Source organism: Bathycoccus prasinos (genome assembly GCF_002220235.1).
Source record: "Bathycoccus prasinos genomic : Chromosome_10".
In the NCBI taxonomy this organism is placed as follows: domain Eukaryota; kingdom Viridiplantae; phylum Chlorophyta; class Mamiellophyceae; order Mamiellales; family Bathycoccaceae; genus Bathycoccus; species Bathycoccus prasinos.
Genome location: NC_023999.1, coordinates 421,991 through 449,693, shown reverse-complemented (window position 1 = coordinate 449,693; position 27,703 = coordinate 421,991). Strand labels below are relative to the sequence as shown.

At 49.9% G+C, this 27,703-nt stretch overlaps 8 protein-coding genes across 8 annotated transcripts; 3 read left to right on the top strand and 5 right to left on the bottom strand.

The window, feature by feature from the left end:
- Positions 1-1,451: 1,451 nt before the first annotated feature.
- On the top strand, positions 1,452-14,006 carry Bathy10g02410 (predicted protein; the record flags this gene model as incomplete). Its single annotated transcript, XM_007510464.1, has 1 exon — positions 1,452-14,006. One exon carries the CDS (start codon positions 1,452-1,454, stop codon positions 14,004-14,006), a length of 12,555 nt encoding a protein of 4,184 aa, XP_007510526.1.
- A 238-nt stretch (positions 14,007-14,244) lies between these two features.
- On the bottom strand, positions 14,245-15,516 carry Bathy10g02400 (NAD-dependent deacetylase sirtuin-2; the record flags this gene model as incomplete). Its single annotated transcript, XM_007510783.1, has 1 exon — positions 14,245-15,516. The coding sequence occupies one exon, from the start codon at positions 15,514-15,516 to the stop codon at positions 14,245-14,247; it is 1,272 nt and encodes a 423-aa protein (XP_007510845.1).
- A 173-nt stretch (positions 15,517-15,689) lies between these two features.
- On the top strand, positions 15,690-16,988 carry Bathy10g02390 (26S proteasome non-ATPase regulatory subunit 6; the record flags this gene model as incomplete). The annotated part of the gene is made up of 1 exon (XM_007510748.1): positions 15,690-16,988. The coding sequence occupies one exon, from the start codon at positions 15,690-15,692 to the stop codon at positions 16,986-16,988; it is 1,299 nt and encodes a 432-aa protein (XP_007510810.1).
- A 73-nt stretch (positions 16,989-17,061) lies between these two features.
- On the bottom strand, positions 17,062-18,449 carry Bathy10g02380 (predicted protein; the record flags this gene model as incomplete). Its single annotated transcript, XM_007510636.1, has 2 exons — positions 17,062-17,064; positions 17,097-18,449. The coding sequence occupies 2 exons, from the start codon at positions 18,447-18,449 to the stop codon at positions 17,062-17,064; spliced, it is 1,356 nt and encodes a 451-aa protein (XP_007510698.1).
- Positions 18,450-18,505: 56 nt separating this feature from the next.
- Positions 18,506-18,811, bottom strand: Bathy10g02370 (unknown protein; the record flags this gene model as incomplete). Its single annotated transcript, XM_007510754.1, has 1 exon — positions 18,506-18,811. One exon carries the CDS (start codon positions 18,809-18,811, stop codon positions 18,506-18,508), a length of 306 nt encoding a protein of 101 aa, XP_007510816.1.
- A 95-nt stretch (positions 18,812-18,906) lies between these two features.
- Positions 18,907-21,003, bottom strand: Bathy10g02360 (unknown protein; the record flags this gene model as incomplete). Its single annotated transcript, XM_007510774.1, has 1 exon — positions 18,907-21,003. The coding sequence occupies one exon, from the start codon at positions 21,001-21,003 to the stop codon at positions 18,907-18,909; it is 2,097 nt and encodes a 698-aa protein (XP_007510836.1).
- Positions 21,004-22,235: 1,232 nt separating this feature from the next.
- Positions 22,236-25,412, top strand: Bathy10g02350 (multi-sensor hybrid histidine kinase; the record flags this gene model as incomplete). The annotated part of the gene is made up of 1 exon (XM_007510616.1): positions 22,236-25,412. The coding sequence occupies one exon, from the start codon at positions 22,236-22,238 to the stop codon at positions 25,410-25,412; it is 3,177 nt and encodes a 1,058-aa protein (XP_007510678.1).
- Positions 25,413-25,579: 167 nt separating this feature from the next.
- Bathy10g02340 (predicted protein) lies at positions 25,580-27,409 on the bottom strand (the record flags this gene model as incomplete). The annotated part of the gene is made up of 1 exon (XM_007510456.1): positions 25,580-27,409. The coding sequence occupies one exon, from the start codon at positions 27,407-27,409 to the stop codon at positions 25,580-25,582; it is 1,830 nt and encodes a 609-aa protein (XP_007510518.1).
- Between the last annotated feature and the right edge of the window lie 294 nt (positions 27,410-27,703).

Here is a 27,703-nt window from a genome sequence, read left to right as displayed (position 1 = left end):
TTTCGGTGGTGGTCTTTGAGCGCGTCTTTTACGATGCATCTGAGAATCAATCCGTTCTGTTTTTGCCGCGGACGAAAATCGTCACTTTTCGACGCACGGATCGGGTAAAAAAAACCAACAATTCACTTACCTCTTCCGCGCGCGCATCGGTGCGATCTTTACGAAAAACAACAGGTACGATCTCATCGCGAGTGCTCCTTTCATCGTCGTCGCCTGAATCGTCGATTTTTTGCAGCAGTAGTAGTCGCGCGCGCCAAACCTCTCGGCTCGGATCCTTTTCTCTCACCCGTTTTGCACATGGAGAAATTAGGCGCAGGGACGCGGACACAGGGAAAAGAAGAATCTTTTCTCTCTCTCTCTCTCGGCTCTCTCTCTCTGTCGTCGTTGTCGTCGTCGCGAACCGCGAAGTCTTCTTCTTCTTCTTCTTCTTCTTCTTCTTCTTCTTCTTCTTCTTCTTCTTCTTCTTCTTCTTCTTCTTCTTCTTCTTTGTCTTCCTCGTAATCGTCGTCGTCGATAGACGCAGCGGTGGATGGCTCATAAGGAGATGAAGAAGAAAACAAAGGAGAAGACAAAGCGTGAAAAGAGAAAAAAAGAGCGCGAAAAAAAAAAACGACCCAAACGACGCAACGAGTTTTACGACGTTCTTACTTAACTAATAATAATACGATATTAACTCATCGCGAGATGCATTTTTCTTCTTCTTCTTCTTTCAAAAACAAACGAAAAAAAAAGCAGAAAAAAAAACAAAAACAGAGCGGGGCGGCGAAGAGAAGACAAAAAAAAGAAAAAAGAACAGAGAAGCACAACAGAGCGAAGAAGAAGCGTGGCTGAAAAGAAGAAGAAGTTTTGCCGAACGGCGGGAAGCGTGCTCGCGCGTGGAGGAAAAGAAGAAAAACTCCTCCGCTCTGCTCCACAAGGCAAGGGCACAAACGCGCGAGATAACAGCAAACGATAACTTTCTTCAGTTCTTCAGTTCTTCTTCAGTTCTTCTTCTTCTTCTTTCAAAAAGGTGCGTTTATTGTTTGGTGTATCTCTCCTCTCTCTCTCCTCTCTCTCTCTCTCTTTGGGCGAGGCGAGCTTACGCTCGTGTGGCGGGCGGAAAGCGAGAAGGCGAAGACGAACAAGGAGGAGAAGAAGAAGAAGAAGAATGAGATGACTCGAAAGAAGAGTGATCGAGAAGAAGAAAGGCTCTCTTGTCTCTCTGTCCCTCTCGCCTCTCGTCTCTCGTCTCCAGTCTCTCGTCTCTCCTCAAACGATCGAACAGACGATCGTCGCTGACTCCGTTACTTTCTTACTCAGTTACTTTCTTTCACCGCAGGTCCCTCCGACCGAAAGAGAGGCACACAACAACAAGAAAAACAAGAACAAGAAAAAAAAAAAAAACAGCGAATAGAGAAGAGAGAGAAGCAGCGCCTGCATCTGCGTCCGAGACACGACTGTACCGGGAGACGATGACGTCATCGTCGTCTTCGTTGAGGAACGTTTTAATGACCAAAACCACGAAGAAGCGCGCGAGGAGGAGCACGACACTTCTGTTTGCTCTGTTCTTTTTCGTGTTGTTGGGCGCGTTGACGCGCGTGTGCGATGGCGCCGGGTATTACGCATACAATAATAGAAGGCACGATGATAACGACGATAAAGTCTATTGCTACAATGGAGCTAACCGCCAGTATACGGACGACCCGCGCGATTGTTTTAATACTTGCGATTCATGCAGCAGTTGTGACAGTTTTGTTTACAAGGTATCTGACGAGCAGTGTCAGTTTCTAAAGCATAACTCGCATGGTCTAACGCGAGATGATTCTGATTATGAGTGGTATCGTCCCATCGAAAATACAGTGACTGACAGTAACTTTGCGACGCACGTCGCCGGATGTCTCGCAGAAGCGCCGGTGGACGGCTTGTGTAAAGAGTATGGCGGTCGTGGTTTCAGTGGTTCCAATGATCGGCGCATCGGCTCGATGCCGGATTGGGAGGTTTCCAGGGTGACTGATATGTCGGAAGCGTTCCAGGATCATACTTCCTTCAACGGTGATCTCTCGAATTGGGACGTTTCGAGCGTTGAAAATATGAAAAGTATGTTCTATAGAGCTAAAGCTTTCAACGCAGACATCTCGGGGTGGGACGTTTCGAAAGTCACGGACATGAACAGATTGTTTTATGCTGCTGAAGATTTCAATGCAGACATCTCGGGGTGGGACGTCTCGAAAGTTACGGATATGACCTTGATGTTCGCTCATACTGAAGCTTTCAATCACTTCGTCGGCGGTTGGACCGAGAAATCTGGTTTAACGACTACGAATATGTTTATGGAAGCTACCGCTTTCCGGGCAACGTATACCTCTGCCTCGTGTACCGACAACGCAAAACCGAGCGAGTGTCTCGTTCCTTTGACCGATGATACTTTTTCGAATGCCATTGAAAGCTGTCTCCAGGAATCTCCAGATACTGGAGAGTGCACGACTTACGGGGCTTCGTCCGGGTACGGCGTGATGTCCGACTGGGACGTTTCGCAAGTGACTGATATGTCGAATGCGTTCCAGGGTCATACTTCCTTCAACGGTGATCTCTCGAATTGGGACGTTTCGAGCGTTGAAAATATGAAAAGTATGTTCTATACAGCTAAAGCTTTCAACGCAGACATCTCGGGGTGGGACGTTTCGAAAGTCACGGACATGAACAGATTGTTTTATGCTGCTGAAGATTTCAATGCAGACATCTCGGGGTGGGACGTCTCGAAAGTTACGGATATGACCTTGATGTTCGCTCATACTGAAGATTTCAATGCAGACATCTCGGGGTGGGACGTTTCGAAAGTCACGGACATGAACAAATTGTTTTATGATGCTGAAGCTTTCAATGCAGACATCTCGGGGTGGGACGTCTCGAAAGTTACGGATATGACCTTGATGTTCGCTCATACTAAAGATTTCAATCAAGACGTTTCGGGTTGGAGCGTGAGCACATCTGCGACGACAACCGACATGTTCACAGGTTCAGCTTTTGTAACCTCGAGAAGCAACCTCGCGGTGACTGTTTCCAACAACGGCGCGACGTCGTCGGACGAAGAATTCGCGCTCGGCGTTTCGGTGTCCGCAAATGCGTGTTCTTCTTCATGCGATTTGTCCGAGGGTGGACCGTCGACCGACGATGTTCGCGCTGAAGGCGGCTTGTATTGCGATGTATTTGTGTACACACAGGGAACGGACTGCTCGATTTCGAGTATTTCTGGTACCATCACGTGCATGAGTTGGCCCAATTTCTACAATCACGATAAAGCGTCGGCGTACAAATACGCGCTCACGACAACTGATAGCGGTGGTAATGTGATTGCAGGAGACTACACAGTCAATTACGCGTGTGAATGGAAGTTCAAAGGAACAAAGGAAGCCCCTGGCGCTTCTATGAGCATCGTTACCGTTCAGGGAACGGCTGCGTTTAAGGTTGCTCAAGGTTGCTCGGACACGTTACCGACTGCGCTGTCGACTATTTCGCTTCCTGATCTTTTCGTTCTGTCCGTTCCAGAATTCCTGGCTGTCACGGATAGCGACGACTGCGACAACGTCGAAACGATCTTAGAGACTGCTTTTCGCAAGTACGACACGAGTCCCCTCGATGGCACGCTTCATGCGAGCGAATGGGAAACGGCATTTTTGCAACACGACGTCAGCACGACGTACGTGAAATCTAAATTTAACAGTGATTCGTTCACGCTGAGTCAAGTCATCAACAGCGCGATGCTTCCACTAGAGTGCGAAAAAGCCAAGACCGGGTACAGCTCCGCTGACGTGTATTTCGATTCCATCACGTATCCAGATAAGTATACTGACATGGATTCTGGTTCTGCACAGTTGAATTCGTGCAACGAGGCGACGGAAAAACTCACCGTCACACTTGGTTTCGGTAATCCACCGACATACTCAGATGCCGTGTGCGTGTATTCGGACGGCTACTTGTTTAAGGATTACGAGAGCGAGGCCTTCTCTTCTAAGACTTTTGAAGATAAGCGCCCTTCGATGAGAACCGGCGACGACGCCATCGAATTGGTTGGTCACTTTACCTTTGACGACGACAATACTTTTGAAGGGTACGAGACTGTCGGATGCGATCCGGGTGGTCAGTGTTTGAAAACATCCGAGAGCTCCAATGGATACGCGTGGAATCCCATCGATTCTGGTAACAGCGCGATCTCAATCGGAGGCGAGAGCGCGATTATGACGTGGATTCACTTCGCTTCTTTGAGAAGTGAAGACGACGTCATTTACTACTCGGAGGTCACTCCTTCTGGCACATCATGCACGCGCAAAGTTTACTTTACTGTAACTAGCTCATATACACTTAAAGCGGGTTACGACGACGATTGTGGAGCAACGTCCGAAGTTTCGTACGATTTGACTTCAAGTGAGAAAAGCGAAGAATGGCACCACGTCGCGATGATTTCCGAGTACAATAATCTCGCCGTATATTTTGATGGCGCACAAAAGGCGACGGTTGGACCTTCGACTTGGGATGGTCATAAATTGGAGCAAGAAGGACTCGACGTGGCGGGAAAAACGCTTTTCAACTCTCCGTACGATTCGGATTACGTCTACGATGATTTTCGCGCGTACACCGGTGTTCTCACCGCGCTGCACGTGCAATCTATCTACGAGCTCGGAAGGGAAGTCAGATCGGCGAATCTCGCGGAAGCGAAGCCGCAATCGCGACGCACGTTTTGTGTCATTGCGAAATACGGCGGCGTTCAAAGCGCCTACACGCCGTGTGCGACTGGGTTGTTTTACAACGGCTTGGTGATTGATTTATTGACGTCGATTGAGACGACCGGTGTCGTCTTCCAGTTCAGAGACACGGCTCTCGACGAGATTGGCTACGAAGTTCTCCGTCGCGAGAGCGGATCGACGTCGAGCTACGACGTCGTTCTTTTCATCGATAGCGGCATGAGTGGATGCTCGTACACGTACAACATGCTTTCTTTCTACGACGCCGACGCGGCAAAAGAGCCCGGGGTGACGTGGGAATACGCTGTTCGAACAAAGTACGACGCGACGACAAGTTCGGATGTCATTTCAGACGCCTACACGTACGTCGTGCCTTGGTACGGCACCGTGGATGGCACAGTTGTCGCTGGAGATACAGAAGTTCCCGTCGCCGACGTGCGCGTGTGCGCGCGTCTAGATTCAAGCACGACGTCTGCTACTGATCTTCTCGAGCTCGGTAGTAAAGTAACTTCAAGCGCGAGCTCATACATGGCAAAAAACCGGTACGTGACGCATTCCGCCGAGACGCTGAGTGCGTTTGAGGCTACCGATGGGGAAACAGATACGTCCGTGACTGTGGATCACGGCGAGCACCTGAAAGTAAATCTTGACGTGTTTGCTTCAGTTTCAAAGGTGACAGTTTCTTTTAAACGAAGTATCCCATCGAAATACGACCACTGCATGAGCGCAGTGGATAGGAGAAGGGCATTATCGGCTTACACTGGAATCACGTGCAATGGTGCGACATCTATGACTACTTCATCGAACGATCCAACGGAGTGCTTTCAGACGTGTTCGGAATGCAGCACTTGTGTGAGCTTTAATTACCACACATCAACCGGCGTGTGTACGTGGGCGTCTTCACGATCATGGAATGATGGCTATGGGGATTCATCCTATGAGTGGTATCGAAGTTGTGCTTCGAGCGGAAGTACAAATGCAATCACGACCAGTAACTTTGCGACGCACGTCGCAGGGTGTCTCGAGGAAGCACCTATCGACGGTTTGTGTAAAGAGTACAGCGGCAAGTCTTTCAGTGGTTACACTGATAATTACATCGGCATGATGCCGTACTGGGACGTTTCCGGGGTGACTGATATGTCGGAAGCGTTCAAGGATAAAGATACCTTCAACGCTGATCTCTCGAGTTGGGACGTTTCGAGCGTTACAAATATGAATGATATGTTTTACGGAGCCTCGAGTTTTAACCAAGATATTTCCGGATGGAATGTTGATTCTTCGGCGGTAACAACCACCAGTATGTTCAGTGGTGCGACCGCGTTCCAAGAGAGATTCACGTGCACTTCTTTGCTAGATGGACCGCCAAACTCGGGGTGCATAGATTGGTCGTCCATGGTCGTGCGCGTTCTCGACTTTGATGATCCAGACGATAACGGAGATCGCGGGCTAAGATGCATTTCCGCGTCGTTTACCAGCACGGGTACTGATGCGTACGAACAAACATACTCGTGCGTAGGTACGTACGTGACGGCGTTTCCAGGTCAACACGTGACAATTCTGAACGATTTGGGCAGCAGCGTCTCGATTTTCGAAATCGAAGTCACCGGTGAAGAGTTGGCGTGTCCGTACTACGGCTTTAGCGACGACGACGGGAATTTCGAGATTGAGATACACGAAGCGACCGGAGTTTCGCAAAAGAAGACAAAAGTCGCGGTTCGCGCTTTCAAAACAGACGTGTTTGACCCAGAAGACGTGTCTGTGTTCACGCCGATGGAAGAAGGAAGTAACGATTCAGTCACGATAAAATCGCCCGAAGCGGTTTTGATTGCGCTCGAATACTTCAACACGGCGAAATACGACCACTGCATGAGCGCAGTGGATAGGAGAAGGGCATTATCGGATTACACTGGAATCACGTGCAATGGTGCGACATCTATGACTACTTCATCGAAGGATCCAACGGAGTGCTTTCAGACGTGTTCGGAATGCAGCGAATGTGTCAGTTTCAATTACGATACATCAACCGGCGTGTGTACGTGGGCGTCTTCAGGATCATGGAATGATGGCTATGGGGATTCATCCTATGAGTGGTATCGAAGTTGTGCTTCGAGCGGAAGTACAAATGCAATCACGACCAGTAACTTTGCGACGCACGTCGCAGGGTGTCTCGAGGAAGCACCTATCGACGGTTTGTGTAAAGAGTACAGCGGCAAGTCTTTCAGTGGTTACACTGATAATTACATCGGCATGATGCCGTACTGGGACGTTTCCGGGGTGACTGATATGTCGGAAGCGTTCAAGGATAAAGATACCTTCAACGCTGATCTCTCGAGTTGGGACGTTTCGAGCGTTACAAATATGAATGATATGTTTTACGGAGCCTCGAGTTTTAACCAAGATATTTCCGGATGGAATGTTGATTCTTCGGCGGTAACAACCACCAGTATGTTCAGTGGTGCGACCGCGTTCCAAGAGAGATTCACGTGCACTTCTTTGCTAGATGGACCGCCAAACTCGTGCACATATTTGGTATCCATCCCACCGAAATACGACCACTGCATGAGCGCAGTGGATAGGAGAAGGGCATTATCGGATTACACTGGAATCACGTGCAATGGTGCGACATCTATGACTACTTCATCGAAGGATCCAACGGAGTGCTTTCAGACGTGTTCGGAATGCAGCGAATGTGTCAGTTTCAATTACGATACATCAACCGGCGTGTGTACGTGGGCGTCTTCAGGATCATGGAATGATGGCTATGGGGATTCATCCTATGAGTGGTATCGAAGTTGTGCTTCGAGCGGAAGTACAAATGCAATCACGACCAGTAACTTTGCGACGCACGTCGCAGGGTGTCTCGAGGAAGCACCTATCGACGGTTTGTGTAAAGAGTACAGCGGCAAGTCTTTCAGTGGTTACACTGATAATTACATCGGCATGATGCCGTACTGGGACGTTTCCGGGGTGACTGATATGTCGGAAGCGTTCAAGGATAAAGATACCTTCAACGCTGATCTCTCGAGTTGGGACGTTTCGAGCGTTACAAATATGAATGATATGTTTTACGGAGCCTCGAGTTTTAACCAAGATATTTCCGGATGGAATGTTGATTCTTCGGCGGTAACAACCACCAGTATGTTCAGTGGTGCGACCGCGTTCCAAGAGAGATTCACGTGCACTTCTTTGCTAGATGGACCGCCAAACTCGGGGTGCCTAGATTCGTCGTCTTCTTCCACAGATAGCTCGCACGTATCCAAAGAAGAGTTCATCGCGTACGCTCAAACGAGGATGGAATATTCAGACGCATTCGTTATCCTCCCTGAGGACGTTTGGAATTCATTCGACGACGACGGCGACGACAGTCTCGACGTGACTGAGTTCATGGTTGCCCAAACGGCGTTTGATGCCGGTAAAATTGAAGGCACGCCGTGGTTGGTGTATTCGCTTCAAGAAACTGAATACTTGACGGGTTTTTATGTGAACGATGAGTCATCGAGTTCGAGTAATGACGAGTACCTCGCCATCGCGCTCGCTCCGAACGCGGACACCACCATGCCAAATTCAAACTCCTTGTGGCAAACTTGGTACGAAAATATGACGGCGACGTTTTCTTCTTTTTCCTTAGCTTCTCCGGATAGTTCTGCGGATGACGACGGCGGACCGGTAACCTTGGGTGTCACCGATGCTCCCGAAACGGCATCTGCTTTCATTCCTCTCGTCGCGCGAACCTCTGCGAACGCGGTACAAATCGTGTTCGATGAAGACGCAGAATCTACAAAAACGTCCGGATTCGATGCTCTTCTTTCGACGTATTTTCCGTCGACAGTGGCTGATCAGACCGTCCGCGCGACCGAACAAATCGACGACGTCGTGCACGTTTTTGAAGTTACCGACCAAGGTAACGATACTCCACAATCCGAAAAGAAGTATCCCATCAAACATCTCGGCAACGCCGGCGATGAAATTAAAGACAACACCGTCGTGACTGTTTCCGGAATCGTTCGCTTTCCTGGAAGCAGAACGCAAGATGTCGTCTGCGGTCTTCCGTACGCCACCATCAACGCGTACAAAAAAATATGCTCGTTGAAAGGAGAGTGCGAGTACGAGGAAGCCACGGAGTACACGGCGGACTCGCTCGGTTACTTTGAAGTCTCCGTGACGCCTGGCGAGTCTATTTTATTCGCCGCGAGTTATGACACGCACGATCTTTGCTACGCCGGAACTTCGTTAGAAGACGAGTGCGACGAGGCCGGAGTCGCTCTCACGTTGAGTCTGTCGAGCTCCACCACGGAAGATGTGAGCGCGTACGTCGAGCTCGATGCAATCGTCGGCGGAGAATACATGGTGTTTTATGACTTCACCGCGCGCACGGTCGACGTTGGTTTATACGCCGGCGCGTGTGGCACATCGTATTCAAATTACGAGATGTTGATTACGCCCGCGAACGGGTGCGGCGCGGCTGTCACGGTCTCGCACACGGATATCAACGGGTGGACGAGAGAAGACGCGAGTGATTTGACGTCAAACGTGAGGTATTGGCCGTACGCGGCGATGGATTATTACATTCAACTCGACGATGCTCCGACTCTCGAGGATATGGTGGCGAGCTCGTTTGACAACAATAAGCAAGATGCGACCTGCACCGCTTCAGGATCGGATATTCTGTCGTATTTCCGCGATCGCGACTTGTTGGTACGCACACTCGGTTTCCTCGAGAGCGAGAGCGAGACCGCGCAGTACCAGTTCCACGGCATGCTGTGCGCGCTTCCCACGATTAGTGATGATTCGAGGTTTTCTTCATCAAACACGTTCGCTTCTATTGCCGATGGCGAAACGTGCATCGAATTAGACAGCAATAGCGCTGCCACGACGTTGGAATTGTACCATCTCATAGGTTTAGATCAATCATCCTTGGGTGTTTCGGAAAACAAATACGTCAAGTTGGAAATATTTGAGGCTCATTCCACGGATACCAACACGATCGAGTACTGCTCGACGTTTTCGTCATCCTCAAACGCCGACTTGAGCGTCTCAATCAAAGTCACGAATGACGTGCTCACCGAAGATCCGTGCCATTCGACGAAAGTTGCCGGCTCGGAGTGTTACCTCGACACCGTCGACACCGGTACTGGCTACGTTCAATTTGGTGAGAGTACTGCAACGGAAGAGGAGAGTTCCAGTACTACAACGGACGTTGATAGTTCCAGTACTACAACGGAAGAGGGGAGTTCCAGTACTACAACGGACGTTGATAGTTCCAGTACAACGACGGCTACGATGTATTACGAAATAACGTCGGAGGATGCTAAACCAAATCTCGTCTGGCCGTACCGACGCACCGTCGCGTTCAAAGTCGTTCGCGACGACGGCTGGTCGACCACGACGACTTCTGTCGACCGCGAACTCGTGACTTTACGCTCAAAAGTCCGGGGCGAAAGTTCGGAGTACGCGAGCAGATACGTCAGCCAGACGACGTTCTTCGCGACGGCGCCAATCAGAGGTCTCGTCTATTCAGTCGTGCACGATCCGCCTGGCGGTAACTCGTACGCGTCCATCGCAAAGGGAACCGCGGTAAACACGGTAGTCGAGCTCAACAAGGCGTACAGCGGCAGCGTCGGGGAAGGTTGGTCGACTAACGGCGGTTGGGGTGCGAGTATGGATGTAAAAACGAACAGTGAAGCTATGATCTCTGGTTTCGGACCAATTATTGGCGGAGCCATTGAAATTGATACTGGAAACACGGGGGGGGGGGGGACGAGACGGTTGTTGAGTTTAGGTGCTGTTCGTGCAGCAAGTACTTTAAAAGCACGTGCTCGTGCAGCAGGTGCGCGAAATGGGGAAGAAGGAGGAACAGGAGCAGTTAAAGCAAGTTCAAGAGAAACGACCATAGGATTCAGCGCAGGTCTCGAGGGCGGAGATGAAGAGAGCGGACCGAGCGTCTCCGTGTCGACGTCAGCGGGAGACGGATGGAGTCTCGATATGACTTTGGACAGGAACATGGAATCTTCGCAAGATCCCGGCATACCGGGACGCCCGGGAGACGTCATTCTTGGCGGAGGCTTTGAAATCGTGTACGTGCGCACGGACACGCTCGGAGTAAACACGACGGGATGCCTGACGATTACCGAGCAAATCACGTGGTTTCCGAGACAACCGACGAGTTACTTCGTCAACGTCTTTACGGTCGAAGACAAGATCATACCCGAGTTGGAAGATTTGAAAGAGACGCTCGGTGATGCAAGCGACACAGTAGATGACGAACTTGCAGCAGAGTATTCCGCTGACGCAATCAAAGAGATTTGGATCCACCGCTTGAGCACCGCGATCGAGGATTGGGAAAACACGCTCGCGTGGGCTTCTCCAGACTTCAATCCCGCGAGCGCGACGACTGAGGTTGAGAAAAAAGTTGCGTACGAAGAGGCGGAGGCTGAATTGAATGCTTCACCCTACCTGGCGTTGACGGACTCTACTGGAAGCGTGTTCAGTACAGCTTTCACTGCGCAAGATACGCAGATCGATCCGGACGAGTTTAATAACGACTTCAAAACTGAAGCCTGGGGAGATGCTTTAGAGGAGGTCTGGGACGAGCTCCCGGATAAACTGACTAGTTATGGCATGATCCATGATTTCGCGGGCGACCATGGCATTTTTTCTCGCAAAACTGAAAAAAATAATTTTCTTGATTTAGTTAAAATAACGCAACCAGAATCCGAGGACTGGCTCTCGTCTACGAATCCACTGCACGATGAAACGTTTACGGGAACGAAAGCAACTGTACTCAAGTCAGCGAGCGAAGAAAAGACAACATTCAGCCGAGGTATGAGCGCTGAAGCGACGAGTGCAGCCACAGAAGACGGCGCGATCTTCGGAATTGACGATGATGACGCTAATTACTATTCCTACGGTACGACTGAGCTCTTGGACGCTTCTGTCTACGGACATCAAGGAAGGTTCACGTTCGATTCGGATTCAGAAACCTTTACTGCAACCGACGGGACGACGATGTATACCGATCCGTTTGGTACTCCAATGTTTGGAACACGCGGTACCAAGTCGAATATCCGTCTCACGTTCACCGGAGGTGGACACGCGCTCGAATTTTCGACTTCAATTTCGCAAGAAATCGACGGCGCCTCCTGGGGTTGGGCGTTGAGTGTTTCGGACGAGAAATCGCACTCTACCAGCGCCAGCGCTGGCGTTGCCGCGTTCAGCATAGGCGCGGGAAATAGCGTTTCCAACGGCGAAGGTTTCGATATAGATCGCTTGTTCGCGTGGAGTAAATTCGGCGTCATGGAGACGAGTTACTCGCTCGGCGACCCAGATCACGGCGATAAGTTTGTGGTGCAAATTCGTTACGATAATCGGTTCGGTACGCCAATCTTCCAAACCATCGGCGGCGCCACGAAGTGTCCGGGAGAGCCAAACACCATGTGGAGAGAAAATGGAGTGTCAATAAAAAACGTCATGGCTGCTTCGGGTGTGGATGCCTCGCACATTCCGCCGCATTCCGATGCACTTTTTGACATCGTCATTGAAAACCAAACGCCGTACCGAGAGAGTGCGGCGTTTGGTTTAATCGTCGTCGCCGACGACGCGTATTCCGGGGACGTCGGCGGGAACGCGAACGATTTGACTTTCAAAGTGAACGGGAACACTCTGCCTGCGTTTGGCGGCATGTACACCCTGAACGATATCCCATCCGTGGACGATAGCGACGCGCTGGTTCAATCGGTGATGACTCTTCGCGTGACGAAAGGCGCGGATTCGCATTCCTACTCTCACCTGAGTGTAGAGCTCGTCAGCGAGTGCGAATTTAATATCGGTTCGCTCTATCGCGATCCCATCAGCTCGACGGCAGCTTTGGATGGTACCGGTACCATAACGTGGGAGCGCGTGTGTCCTCCGGTGACTTGGTCGGAAACCACGTGGAACAACTACGCGGACTATACGGTATCCTCGACGTCGTCGGAATACTTCAACGTGACGGTGACGAACCCGGACCCGATGAACTTGTGGTCGGCTGATGCAATCGACGGCAACACGTCCGGAACGAATCATTTGGTACATCCTAACGTCGAATACGTGAGAATCCAGTTTCGTCGACCGGGCGTTGGCGAGTGGATCAACGCTTGGGAACCGGGAACGTGGAACAAGGACAAGACAGTTTGGACCGCGTTTGATCCTGACTCGGATTTTTTGGCAGAATCGAGCGATATATTTACATACGACATTGAAGACGTCGATCTTGCCTCGTGCTCGACGTCTCGCGGAGCTGGATGCTCGCAAAAGTGGAACTTGAATCGTCAGTACTTTTTGAACGGCTTGAAAGAAGGCTCTTGGGAAATCAGAGCGAAGGTGTTTTGCTCGGGGTACGATTCTTTCGCCACGTCTGAAGTGCGAGGCTCGGTGACGGATGAGAATTTGAATCTCATCGCAGACACGAAAGCACCAAGCCCAATTGCCAGAGAAGTCTACGAGAATAAAGTTCTCGTCGAATTTTCTGAACCAATAACGTGCCCGTTGTTATCGAGTTCAGACATGGCGTACTCCGTCGCGAGAACGACCGATTGTGACGGAATCGCCGTGGACGATTCCGAGGATATCAACGCGGTCAGCGACAACATTTTGATATCCCATTACGATTTTCAATGTCTCACGCAAGACGTCAACGGTCGAAACGCTTGGATGATGACCGTGCCAATCTCTTCTGCGGCGTCGTCGAACGCGTTGGCTGGTAAATACACCGTGACGATAAAAAGTGGTCACGTGACAGACGACGGGGGGAACACGGCATCTGAGCACACGTTCACGGAGGAGATAATGTGCACCTCGTCGAGCGCGAGCGCATCTTTGGATGGAAAAACATCGAATGAATCATCGGCAAACTTGGGTCTTTCAAAGGAAAATTCCTCGACGAGAGAAGCGCTTGCATCAGCGACATACATGCCGTTGTCATCGCACAAAAACCGATACATTTTCGGAGGAACCCTCGTGGGCGCAGCTTTCGTGTTGTTCGCGCAAACTCTCTTTGCCTTTTTTGCGCGTGGAAAAAGACGCACCTCCCTCTCTGGCATGAGCGACAAAACGAGTCAAAACAACAACAACAACAACAACAACAACAATAACTCGAGCAGCGGCGATGAAGGCGAGATTGAAATTCTCCTCCCTCTCGCCGCCGAAAAATTCGGGTCGTCGAAACAATCTTCGGCGGAAGTTTCATACGGTTCGCGCGGTGAACAACACCAACTACGGCGCAACGACTGCGGAGACGTCCACATTTTATAAAATATTTATGTTTTTGAAAATTATCTCGCTGGTTGATCGTCGTCGTTGATCGTCGTCAGCGGCGGCAGCACCAGCGCGTCTACAGCCAGCCGTGTGTAACACAACACGCGAGAGAAAAGATAGACAGACAGAAGATAAAAAGAGTCTATTAAGTGATATATAATCTGGTACTATTATTATGTTTTTCTATACATAACGCGCCGCGTATGTTGTGCTTTCTCTCTAATTTTCAAACTCCTCATTCTAACTCCCATTCGAGATGCTCGCATAACTGACGCACGCCCTCGTCGCAATCGCCAAGAAACAAAACGTCTCTCTTCCCTTCCTCGGAAAAGTCAAACCCTCTGCCTTTACTCGTGCCTCTTTCAAAAAAGCCGCGTCTGCTGGGAACCTCGCCAACTTTCTCTCTGTTGATCAAAATTCTCGGGCAATCGATATCCGGATATTCAATGAGCCCGGCGAACGGTTGCACTTGCAAGCTCGTGCCCATGACGATGAGCAAATCGCAATTTTCGCGATTGAAATCAACTTTCGCCAACTTCCCAAACCGAACCGGTAAATTTTCGCCAAAGAATACGATATCTGGTTTCACGTACTCCTCGCACTGCTCGCATCGCATCGGCGCGCCTCTCGCCACGTGTTCCATCACTTTCTTTACGTCCTGCGCGTGCCCTCTCAAACACCTCGCCGTGTCAAAGTTACCGTGCGCCGCGACAACTTTCTCTTCGCTCACACCAGCCTTCGTCTCTAAACTGTCGATATTTTGCGTAAAACATCTTCTCAGTTTCTTCTTCGTTTCTAATAGTTTAATAAACTTGTGCGTCTTCGTCGGTTCAAATTTCCCCGGTTGTAAGTGACTCGCGAGTAAATAAAACGGTTCCGGATTGGATTTGAAAAATCCAATCTCAAAAACCGCTTGCGGGTACGGTAAATCATACGCCGCTAAGTTGTCGTACAAACCCGTCCCAGGTGTTCGAAAATCCGGTATCCCCGCGCTCACAGAGACGCCAGCACCGCACATGACGACGATGTTTTTGCACGCGTCTGAATTCACGTACTCGGCGACGCCTCGCAAATCTTTCGTCTTCAACGCATTTCCTCCAACAACAGGTTGTCGAGAGGCGAGAGAAGAAAAAGAGGCGTTCGTATAATTCTTCTCCTCTCCGTCGCGTTTTTCGTCGCCGAGCGCGAGTCGTTCGAGTAACGAAGAAACGTCGTTCTCCTCCCGGTCGTCGTCGTCTTTTTCCTCCTCCTCCTCTTCTTCTTCTTCTTCCTCCGTTTCGCTCTTCAAAGACGCGCTGAGACTGCTTTTTCCAGACGACGACGAAATTCCATCTTTCCGTTTCCCGGACGATGAAGAACAAAGAGTGTTCAAAGAAGAAGACGAAGAAGACGAAGGAGGAGGAGATGCAAAAAAATCCTCGTCGTTATCAGTTCTTCCCGTCTCTCCCTTTCTTCTCGGATGTTCTCCTTCCGCGCTTTCTTCGAAAACCGCCGACACCGCCACCATTTGTTTAAACGTCGCTTCTTTTTCTCCCCTAACTGTTTTGTGTTTGCAACACAATTGCTTAGGGTGTCAAACCCTACAAGCAGTCTGAAGGATCTTCTCATCTCGAAGGATCCGGTGTCTTCGTCAGATCTCTCTCTCTCTCTCTGCGACACTGAGAAGAAGAATAAACAAACATGGTTGGCACTCTAAAAGCCGACGACATGGAAACCGACGACGCAAAAAGTGGTGGTGTCGACGAAACGACGACGACGATCGAGAAGAACGAAGAAGAAGAAGAAGAAGAACGAGAAGAACAAGAGGAGGAAAAAGTCGACCACAAAGTCCAACTTCGAAAACTTTCCCGAGCGTACGAGGTGGCCAAAGGTGCTCGCGATTCTTCGCGCCAAGAAAAGGCGGCCGAATCGATCGCGAAGGAGATGCGGACGATTTTATGCGAGAACAACATGGTTGGATGCTACGAATACTTTTGCGAGAAGCTTTCCTGGCCAGTAGACGCGAAGGAGTTGAAGCGAATGCAAACGTTTGAAACGGAAACGATGACGAAGATCGAATCGAATTTGAAAGACGCGAAGGAGAACTTGGGCGACGACGACGTGCAATCGGCGTTGCGTGAAATGGGGGATAAATACGCACAGATGGGATATAAGGAGAAGTGCGTGGAGGCGTACGAGAAGTGCAAGGAAACGAACGCGACGATTGGACAGAAGATGGAGATTGAGTTCAGCAAAGCGAGAGTCGGTTTGTTTTGGGAGGACCTCGGGATGTGGAAGAAGAGCATCGAGGAGATTAAAAAGTTGTTAGAGATGCCGGGAGGCGCGGATTGGGAGAGAAAGAATCGCTTGAAAGTGTACGAGGGGCTGTGGATGTGCGCGTCGAGAGATTTTAAATCTGCGTCTACGTTGTTTTTGGAAAGTTTGAGCACGTTTGGAGCGTACGAGTTGATGTCGTACGACGAGTTTGTGTTTCATTGCGCGGTGACTGGAGTGGTGACATTGCCGAGAGTGGAGTTGAACGAGAAGGTGGTGATGGCGCCGGAGATTATTCGAGCGAGTTTAAGCACGCCGGGGTTGCCGGATTTTTTGAATTCGTTGCAACGGTGCGAGTACGCGAAGTTTGCCGAGGCGTTTCCGTTGGTTGGAGACGCGGTTGATTTGTCGCCGTGGTTGTCGCCGCATAGTCGCTATTTTAGTCGAGAGTGTAGAGTCAGAGCGTACGCGCAGTACTTGCAAAGTTATCGATCGGTGAGCGTGCCGAGCATGGCGCAAGCTTTTGGGGTGAGCGTAGAATTTTTGGACGAAGAGTTGAGTAGGTTCATCGTTAGCGGTAGGTTGAATTGTACAATCGACGCCGTGGAAGGGGTATTGAGGACGAATAGGCCGGATAAGAAGAACGCGTTGTATCAACAGTTCGTGAAGGATGGCGACGCGTTGTTGAATAGAATTCAAAAATTGTCCAGGGTGATTGATTTGTAGGCTTTATTAATGAAAAATCTATTCTTTGATGTGAACTAACCAGGACGGTAAACCAACCAACCCGCTGCTACTGCTACTGCTAACTTCTCTGAGACTTTCGACGAGGACGTCGTCGAGTATCGCGAACGCGTGGCCTTGCGGCCACGCGGATATCGTGGATATTGCGGCGAATCCTTTGGAGACGGCGTCGACGTCGCCTTTGTGCGAATCGTCGGCGACGACTGTACCGGAAGATACTTCGAACACGGACGGGATGACTTTGTTTTCGATGTCTTTTTTTTCTTCTGCGTTGTTATTGTTGTTGTTGTTGTTGTTGTTGTTGTTGTTGTTGTTGTTGTTGTTGTTGTTGTTGTTTTCATTTCGTCTCTGCGCAATCATCGATTCTGTCGCCAATTGTCGGACGAAGGAGGCGCCGGATTCGTCGGCTCTCGTTTCGTCCGCGGCGATGCTTTGCATCGGTAACGTCCGACCAAAAGTGTCGGGTGTTTTATCGTCGTCTCTGTCATCTGAAGAAACGCGTTGTTGACGCCACAAAACTCCCGGGCGAGTCGACTGGAACTTATTTTCCATCCAGTTTGGTGCAACGTGGATGTGCAAAAAAACGTCGGCTTCTCCGAATGCGTCTCTAATCGCCTTCCTTCTGCGTTCCGGCGTTTCGCCGGTTTTACTACTACCACGATTACTGCTATCTCGCGCGGGTGCGATTGAACCGCTAAACGACCACGCGTCTTTACTGGCAAAATCGATGCCGCTGCTATCGTCAAATATTGCTTTCGAGAGCGCCTCGTCTTCAATCGGAAACGCAGTAGTACCGAGCGATGCCCACCTTCCGTTCGTCGGAAATGGAAAGTGCGATCGAGGACAATTCTTCGCTCGTTCCATGGAAATTACGCCTTTCACTTGCTTCAGTACCACCTTCAGCGCTTTCAAACACGCGTCTATTTTGCCTTCCATTCCCGACCTCGTCACCGCGGAGGCGACAACGGTTGGAACTCCTACGATCGCCGCTCTCCGAGCGGCTCTCACTGCTCTCGACCCGTGCATATCTTCGCCTAAACTCACATCTCGCGCGATGCCCACGACGCACAACACGCTCGACAATCCCATCTTTGCAATCAGACCTCCGGTTGGGTCCAACGCCACGATTGCAGCCGTCTCTCCCGAACACCCATTCATCTCAAACATATCTTCCTCCTCCTCCGATGACGACGACGCTCGCTTTACACGGACCGATTCGCCTTCCCGCAAACCGTCTTCGTCGGATCCGTATTTAATCATAACGACTCTCTTCAAATCGAGCGACTCTTTCACGACTTTCCCAGTCCTGCGTAAATCTTCCGCGTTGTCGCCCAAAACCACCGCGCACGGTAGAGGAGGAGGAGTAGACGAAGACCCCGCCGCCGTAAAGTGACATCTTCGCCTCGCAACGCCGCTCTTCCTCTTTCTCCAACGTCTCGTCATCGTCAACGCACGCTCGACTCGACTCGTACACAAAGTCATCTTTCTCTCCTTTCAATCTACAGCTCCCAACGCACGACGCGCTCTCCTTCCTCCAAGTGCTCGTGGTCGTGAGAGTGGTCTCGGTACGCGTCGTGGTAATCCAGTAACTCTTCGTTTACTTTATTCTCCTCTTTAACTTCTTCGTCTCGCGAAGAATGTTTTAAACTGTCGTCGAACGGTCGACGCTCTAACCCGAGGTCGTCTTCGATGTTTCGTCGTCGTTGCGTCGTCGAGGAGGAGGAGGTCGCAGCGGTAGTAGTGATACTACGAGCAATCGTCAGGAGAAGGAGAAGGAGATGGAAGTTTTTGCGACGACGATGCATGCGATGCTGAGGATGAGAAATGTTTGTTGGGTGTGCGTCTCTTTGTGAAGAAAACGAAAGCGAGATGATGATACGAGATGTATATATACTACTTTTTACAAGAAACCACCCAAAAAAGAGGAACTGCCGAAGAACCCGCCGCTTTTCTTCTCGTCCGCGGCGCTCCCTCGTTTGATATGTCTCGCGTCGTCGGAGAACCAGCTGGGCATGATTTGTTCTCGAACGCGCGGAATACGCACGCTCGCCAACGAAGGAATCGCTCGATCGAGGTACCTCTTCGCGCCGGGGAAAACGTCGCACAGCTCGTCTAAACCTTCCTTTTGCGTTTGCGCAATGACGAGTAACTCGTCGTATTTCTCGCCGCTGGTTTCCGCGATTTGTTTCCATTTCTTGCACATTCGAGCGTCTTCGCGTTCGTTTTCGGAGAGCCGCAACGCTTCGAATTTTTGTTCGTACTCTTTGTCCTTTTCGTCTCTTTGTTTTTTCATATCTTCGGTCATTTTCGCGAGTTTCTCTCGATCGGCTTCTAATTCTTTGGCGAGAACGTTGACGTTTTTACGTCCGACGTACTGTTTTAATTCTAAAGTCAGATCGTCGTTCATGCGTTCGATTTTTTCGCGGAGTTGCTTTTCGTTTTCCAAGTCGCGCATGAGGTCGTTTAAGCGCCGGGTCATCGCGTTCTTCTCTCGAGAGTCCGTAAAAGTACCAACGTCGTCGTGCGTGCCGTTTTTTTGCTTTTGAACTTCCTCGCCTATGCGGCTTATTCCTTCTATGGCTCTTTCCGCGGAGTCGCTGCCTAACGCGTAGGAGTTGCGAGAGAATCGATCGAAATCGTGCTTCTTTTGTTGCTGCGTTTGCGTTTGTTGGAAAGACGACGGTTGTTCGGACAAAGCATCGTTCCAGGCACTCGCGGCTTTACCAATGCCTCCATCCCAAACGCCTACTTTTTGCATGTTGGCGGCGGCGGCGGTGGGATTTGCTTCCATCTTTCGAGGTAAAACGGCGTTTTCGCCTTTCCCGACGATTGCCGCGTTGGCCGGCGCCAATCTCGTCGTCCACGTCGCCGCCATCATCTCGTCGTCGTTATACCCACCCACTCGATACCGACTCCCTCCGCTCAGATCCTTCTTTGCGCCTCCAACGACAACTAACACATCACCGCACAAAGTCATCGATCGACCGGCGATGTCGTCCTCCAACTCGTGCAAATTATCGCACCTGACTAAACTTGGATCCCAGACCATCTCGTTCACGTCTAACGCGTTTACGTCCCCGTTTCTCTCCATGAAACAGTACGTGCCGACGTCTGTTTGCGCGTAACACGTCGTGTCTACGATTATGTTCTCACCAAACACCTCAATAGGCCGCAACCATCTGTTGTTTAAATAATCGTACACGTCCGCGCACCCGTCGTAAATCGGCCCAGATTTGTTCTTCCCTCCAAGAAACGCTATCCGTTTACCGCTCATCAAAACTGCCACGTGCGCGCACCTCGGCAGCGGTTTCAGATGTACACCCGGTTCCACCTCCTCGTACCCATCTCTCTTTGACACCGGCGCGATCCAGGTCATCGTCGGGACGTCTAATATTCTCAGCGACCCAAAGTGTACGTCTTTCTGTATGCCTCCGAGACACTTCCCGCCGTGCAACACGATCGCCCGATCACCCAACGACACGCACGCCGACCCGACTTTCTCCGTCGGCACGTCCCCGGTCGTCGGACTTTCAATCCAACTCATCCCGTTCTCCTCGTCCAACGCGTACACTTTCACTTTTTCCGGTTCTCTCATCGAGCTCGTTAAACTTTCGTACGAACCGAGAGCGGCAGAAGAGGAGAAAAACGACGAGAAGAAAGACGACGACGCCGACAAAACGTTTTCCTCCGAACCAGACGAACTCACCCCGCCGACGTGCACGATCAAGCCGTGATATCGTATCAAGTGTCCCCACGCCGCTCCGCGCGGTAAATCGCCAATCCTTTGCCAACGTTTTTCAATCACATCGAGCGTCCAACAATCTTTCAACAACTGATTGGTTTTCGCGCACACCCCGCCGCAGATTAAAACTTTCTTCGTACCAGTAGCGTTGTTGTTCGTATTCAAAGCGATGCTCGCGTGGTGAGAACGCGGTTTGGGTACCTCCCCGGTCGTCCAGTCTTCGTCTGATGATGGTTCGAGGATTGTCCACTTCATTTCTTTCAATTCGACTCTTTTTCTCGCGGGCACACGAAAAATGACACGAAACGAAGCGCAAACAACTTTTCTTCTCAGAGACGACTCCTTCGCCTTCGCGTGATTTCGTGCCGTAAAGGTGAGACTCTGTTCGTTGTCTTCTCTTCGTATACTAAAGCCACGAGAACAAATAATAATTGAGCGTTGTGTTCTTAAATGAAACACTTGTACACCCGCAGATGAGGGGAGAACGAAAGCGGCAAAAAAGCACCTGTCTCTTTTTGCTTCCTTCTTTTTGCTTCCTTTTCGCGCTCGAGAGACTTTTTAAAGCTTCTTTTTTTTCGAGGAAAAGCTGAATGCTCTCGTTTTCTTTCCTCTCTCGTGTCTCTCTTCTGTGTTTTTTAAAAAAGTGGCCGAAAATCGATCTGTTTTGGGCTGTTTTTTTCACTCCAGAGAAAGCAAACGAGCGTTTTCTACCACAAAACCACTCTCAAACGACCAGTTCTTTATATCTCTTTATAAATTCATTTACGCACAACAACACATACTATAAAACGACGCATATCAAAATTCATCACTCGGAGAGGAGGCGCGCAAACGCAAACGCGATCGTGTTTGCTGCTGCTTTATCTCTCTCGCATAAGTGCTGTTGTTGTTTGAACAACGCAAAAGAGCGCGCGCGTTCCTTTCTTTTTTTAAAAGCGAAATTCATCAAATCATCTTTCTGTCCTCTGTGGATAATATAAAGCGCAGAGGAATACGATTTTAGAAAGAGAGAGATACAGAGATGATGACGCGTGACGGAAACGGAGGAAAAGGCGACCAAGAGGTACCGACGTCCACGAAGAATACGAAATCGAGCTCAGAAGACGGCGGATCGAACGATAACGAAGGACAAGGCTTCTGGAACGAAGGAGGACGAGGCTTTGGTGGGACGATGACGAAGAAAAGGTAGGAGAGTTATCCACATAAATTTGAGAGACGACGGTTGTTTTGGATCTCAAAAATTGACTTTTTTCCCAGAGGCGAGGAAATTCTCCTCTTTGAGATCATCTCTTTCGTTCTCTCTCTCTCGTTCTCTCGATGGAAGAAGACAAAACTGACTTTTTTATTATCATCTCTCATTTTGCGACGTGGTTCATCTTCTTTCTCTTTGAAACGACAACGACGACATTAGGCCTCGCGCGGACGAAACGACGAGGAACGCCGCGGATACGACTACCCGAAGAAGAGAGGAGGAAGAGGCGAACGAAATGGTGGTCGTGGTGCCAGATAGCAACAATGCGCACGCGAAGAAGTGCCCATATCATCATCATCGGACAACGTATGCTAAAAATGCCGAGGATAACGACATTACTATTACTAATAATGATGGGAAACAAGATAAACAGAACTCGACCGAGGACGAACGCGCGACGGGATCGGACGATATGGGCAGCGCCGAGAATAACAACAATAACTCGGACGAATACCGGCGATTGCAAGAAGAAATCTTACAGTTGCGAAAGAGCAACGAGGAGTTGAAGAAACGACTGCGAACGTCTACGTCATCCGCGAACGCGAACCAGACCGCGCTGTCGAATAACTTGTTGCGAAAGTTGGCGCCGCTGAAAGAGCTGGCGATGGATTCCTTGGAGGAAGGGGTGACGATTGCGGATTTTACGCACCCGTTGCAACCGCTCGTGTTTGCCAATCAAGGTTTTACGGAAATTACTGGGTATACCGTGGATGAGACGGTTGGGAAGAACTGTCGTTTTTTACAAGGCCCGGAGACGGAACCGGAAGTGGTGAGAAAAATAAAATACGCGGTGATGAACGGATTGTCGATTACGTGTCAATTGAAAAACTATAAGAAAAACGGGGAGATGTTCATCAACAACTTATCGCTGAAACCGATTCGTAACGAAAACAGCGTGGTGACGCATTACGTCGGGATTCAATCCGACGTGACGAAAATAGTTGACTCACAAAATGCAGAGATTGAAGCTTTGAAACGAGTCGCCATCGCCAACGCGGCGACGGAATCGAAATCCAAGTTTTTAGCTCACATGTCCCACGAGATTCGAACACCTTTGAATGGACTAATCGCAGTCGGTCAGTTGTTAGAGGATACAAAGTTAGACCGCGTGCAAAGAGACTTAGTGACAACCATGCAATCGTCTGGGGAAACCTTACAAGCGTTGATTAGCGATATTCTCGATTTCTCTCGCGTCGAGGCGGAAAAGTTATCCTTGGCGAAAGAGCCGTTCAACCCAGAGGCGGTCATCGCAAACGTGTTGGAAATCGTAGGTATTCACGCAGGTAGGTTAAAGTTAAACGTTGGATACCACGTTGACGAAGGCGTTCCGAAAACCGTTTTGGGCGACGCCATGCGCGTGCAACAAGTCTTGTTGAATTCCATCAACAACGCCATCAAATTTACCGAGAAAGGGGACATCATGGTTCGTTTGTACATTGGCATGGCCCCGAAAACGAAGAAAATGCAACGCGTAAATTCCTCGTTAGCGATGAATGATGATTGGATCACACCTTTGAGTAAATTGGCGCACATGTGTCCGCACTTTTCGCCGAAAGATGGCGAGCAGCCGCAGGAGAAAGCGGGTTCCGGCGAAGGCGAAGCCGAAGAAAAAGCGCAGTGTCCGTTTCACAACCAACACTCGACCGAGCAAAAACTACAACAACAACAGAACGATATCAAAAGATCTCACGAACTTTCCGAAGCGACTGGTAAAGGCGCGGCGACGACGCACTCCGGCACCGTAGGCAGTGGTAATCAATCCGGGGGAAGCGAGAACAACGACAAACCGGTCTATCTTCACTTTTACGTCAAAGATACCGGCATTGGCTTATCTGCAAATATGATTCGCGAGGTGTTCAACTCGTTTCGACAAGTTGACGATGGTACGACACGAAAATTCGATGGTTCCGGTCTCGGTCTCGCGATTTCTCGAAAACTGTGTGAAGCGATGGGCGGTACCATCTGGGCCGAATCCGAAGGTTTAGGCAAAGGCTCGACGTTTCACTTTTGCGTAAAATGTCAAGTTGCTAACGAGAACGATATGACAGATAAAAGGGAAAGCATTGATAACACGAGCAACCTCGTGACAACTTTGAGCTCTCCGGTTGGTTTAACTGTACAAAAACTTGGCAACTTTTCCGCGATGAAACACCACGCGGAGTCTTGGATCCCGCAAAAAGTGAACATGTCCATCGGGGACGAGAACGGACGAAGATCGACTGTTTTAGTCTACGACGAAAGTCACATGATTTGTAAAACTATTGAAAGCAGTTTACAACAGTGGTGCATCGAAGTCGAGGTGGTGACATCGGCGCAGAGCTTGTTTGAGAAACTCAGGAAGGACGTCGCAGCGCATCCCGAGGATGAGAAAAATCGAAAGTACGGCTGCGTTATTGCGCAAAGGTCGCCAAAGTTCGAGAGAGAACTTTTGGCTTTCGCGCAGAAGCAAAAGCTAGTATCTGAAGATGGCTCAACCTTTTTAGGTGCGGTTAAGGCGAAACGTAAGACGAGGTCTGGTTCCGTCGCCAGAAGTACAGATGGTGGTTCCGCCGAAAAGAAGCCGAAAGAGCACACCCCGGTGGAAGTGCACAAAATCTTACCGGCAATGCTTTTGCTCACGTGGCCAGCGGCTGCGAAGGTTTTGGGCGGTGGCATCGCTGGAACGTTAGCTCGTTTGCACGAAAAGAACGAAGAAGTCGACCAAGAAGCTTTGGATGTTGAAACGGAGGTAGAAAAAGCCGTCAGCGAAGCCGAGCGCAAGAGAGTCGTGAAATTATGCGAAGCCATCCTGGCGCAATCAAACTTTGAAGCCGTGACTAAACCGGTGAGATACGGAAATTTGCAGCAGGCCATTTACCGAGTCATGGCGAGAGAAAAAGTGGAAGGCGAAGATGAGTGTTCCAAGAGAGGCAAAATATCCAATAAAAGCGCCGCGCACTTGATAAAAGAGAAAGCGCCTGAATCCGCCGGTCCGCCGCCGAAACTTCGCATCTTACTCGCCGAAGATCACTTGATCAACATGAAAGTTGCCAAAGCGGTTTTAGGAAAGTGCGGCTGCGATGACGTCGTCTGGGCAAAAGATGGTGTCGTTGCGCTCGAGTTGATCGAAAAGGAAGAGCAAGGTGTGGACGCGTTTGATATAATTCTCATGGATTTACACATGCCGAGATGCGGCGGATTGGAGTGCGTGAGGAAGATTCGCGAACAGTACCCAGACTCGAAAATACCAATCGTTGCCGTCACGGCGGATGCGATGACAGAGTCGAGGGATAACTGCATGCGAGATGGGTTCACCGGATGGCTCACAAAACCGTTTCGAATCGAACAAATCAAATCGTTAGTGGATGATATCGTAACGAGAAAGCAAACGCTTGAAGGAAAACAGCGAGCGACTTCACCCTCGGCGTGTTGAAAGAAGTCAAATCAACAACAGCAACAACAATAACAGCGATAAAACTTGTAATAATATACTAGAAAACACTGCTTTTTGTACAAATTGACTACGTAGATCTTGCAAAGAGAAAAGTTGGACTTGAGAGTCTCATGATGATGCATGTATTCCTGTCCGATGAAGAAGACTCAAGACTCATTCGCGTCGTCTTCAAGTCTTGTATAACCTCCGGGTGATGATGACGGTTTCGCCGGGTTGACTTTTCTCCACGTCCATCGTGCCGCTCGAACCGTATACGGCGTTCTCGGGTCGCCTCTTTCGTACGCGTCGTCGTCGTCTTCTTCTTCTTCTTCATTTGCATTGATTTCCGTCGTATTCGTCGGTCGCTCATCTCTTCCTCCGCTTGTCCTAAACGACAGCGAAGACTCGCTTGCCAACGCCGCCCTTTCGGAGGCGTTCGGTCGTCTCCTCTTCAACCTCGGCGCCATCATCCTCGCTACCATTTTTGCTCCAGCATGTGGCATCTCTTCTAAAGCAATCTTGATCGCGCACGTCAACGGTACCGCCAACACTGCTCCAGCGGCACCCCACACGGAATACCAAAAAACTAAACACAACAACACGGTTACTTCCGAGAGGTCCAATCCTTTCCTGTACGCGACCGGGCCGACAAAATCACCGACGATAGCAGATGCAAAGGATGGGAAAATACACGCGCACCATCTCGCGCTTGATGTTAAATCGGGCAACAACAACGCAATCGGCACCGGCAACGCGAATGAAATCAAGGATCCGACGGTTGGAATGAAGTACAACCAAAACGAGAGAATTGCCAATGAAGCCGCCAAAATCAACGGCACGCCACAAAAGTATAAGACGCAACTCACCAAAGCGGCCCTGAAAAGTGCCAAAACGATCATGATGTTCATGAACTTACGCACTGCCACGACGGTTCGTTTCACTACCGGTTTTTTAAACCTCAACGGCTGTCTTTCCGGCACCAACAAAAACATCGAATACACGCCGCACAAACACACGTCGCCGAAATATCTGAACACGGTCGTCCCAACCTGCGTCCAAAAGTCCTCATCTTTCAACCACGACTCAACTTCATCCACCATTGTCTGCCACGCGTCCACGGCGACGTGATCCTCCTTGAAAATCTTCCTCGCGCAGTCGTCCACAAAATTCGCGACGATCTGAATCCTATCTTTAAATCGTTCGTCCCAATCGTTGTCGTGTAAATGAGAGACAATCCACGTCTGGCCTAAATACAACGCGAAAAGAAACGTGCACAAAAATACGACGACGAAGAATATGGCTATAAAAATAGCCATCGGTCTCGGGAAGACCAAAACGCACCCGGCTCGGCTCCGTTCTCGTTCGTACTCTAAATGTTCCTCTTCCTCGGCGGATATTCTTCGTCTCGATCCGCCGCGCCGCCGCCGCCCGTCGGCGTCATCATCATCTCCCCCCTCTTCCTCCTCCTCCTCTTCGTCGTCGTCCATAAAGCGCTCGCTATTCTGCACCACCACGCGCCTCTTCAGCCGCCACTTCCTCAGTATCTTCGCCTGGTACGCCTTATCCGCGCAAAAATCCACAATCGGTTGCAAACACAGCGCTATCCCGCACGCGAACACTAACGGTCTCAACAAATACGCGTACTTTTCCAAAAAGTAGCACGCGGCGACCAGCGCGGTGATGGAAACGCTCAAAAGTAAAACGAACGCGTCTTTATCTTCCTTTTTGTTGTTGTTGTTGTTCGTGTTATTATTTTCCGTGGCAGTCGTCGTCGTCGTCGTCGGTGGAAGATCTCCGTCCTCCCGGTCGGTTGCCGTCGTGAAAGAATTGAATTTCACGTTTTTGCGCAAAGTTTTTGCGGGGTCGTTCATTTGTTGTTCACGTTGTCTCCCCCGTTGTCGCAGCAAAGACGACGCGTTCGACGGTAAAGACTTCGTCGCGTCGTCGTCTGAATCGTCGGGGAAGGCGGCAGAAGCGAAAGCGTTGGACATGCTCATTTTCTTCTGTAATTGAGAAGTTTTTTTATGAAGCAAACAAACAAGCAAAGAAGAAGAAGACAAAAGGTTTCATCAAATCTTCAATCGAAGAATACGCGCGCGACGAATACGTGGACTATTGAGGTATACTTCTATAATTTCAAGGCACGCATCCAACGTGCGTTCGTTCTGTGATGTGATGGCGTTTTTTTATGAAGTAAACGAGCAAAGAAGAAGAAGAGAAAGGTTTCATCAAATCTTCGATCGAATACACGTGTGACTAATATGTGGACTATTATTGCGATAAATATAATT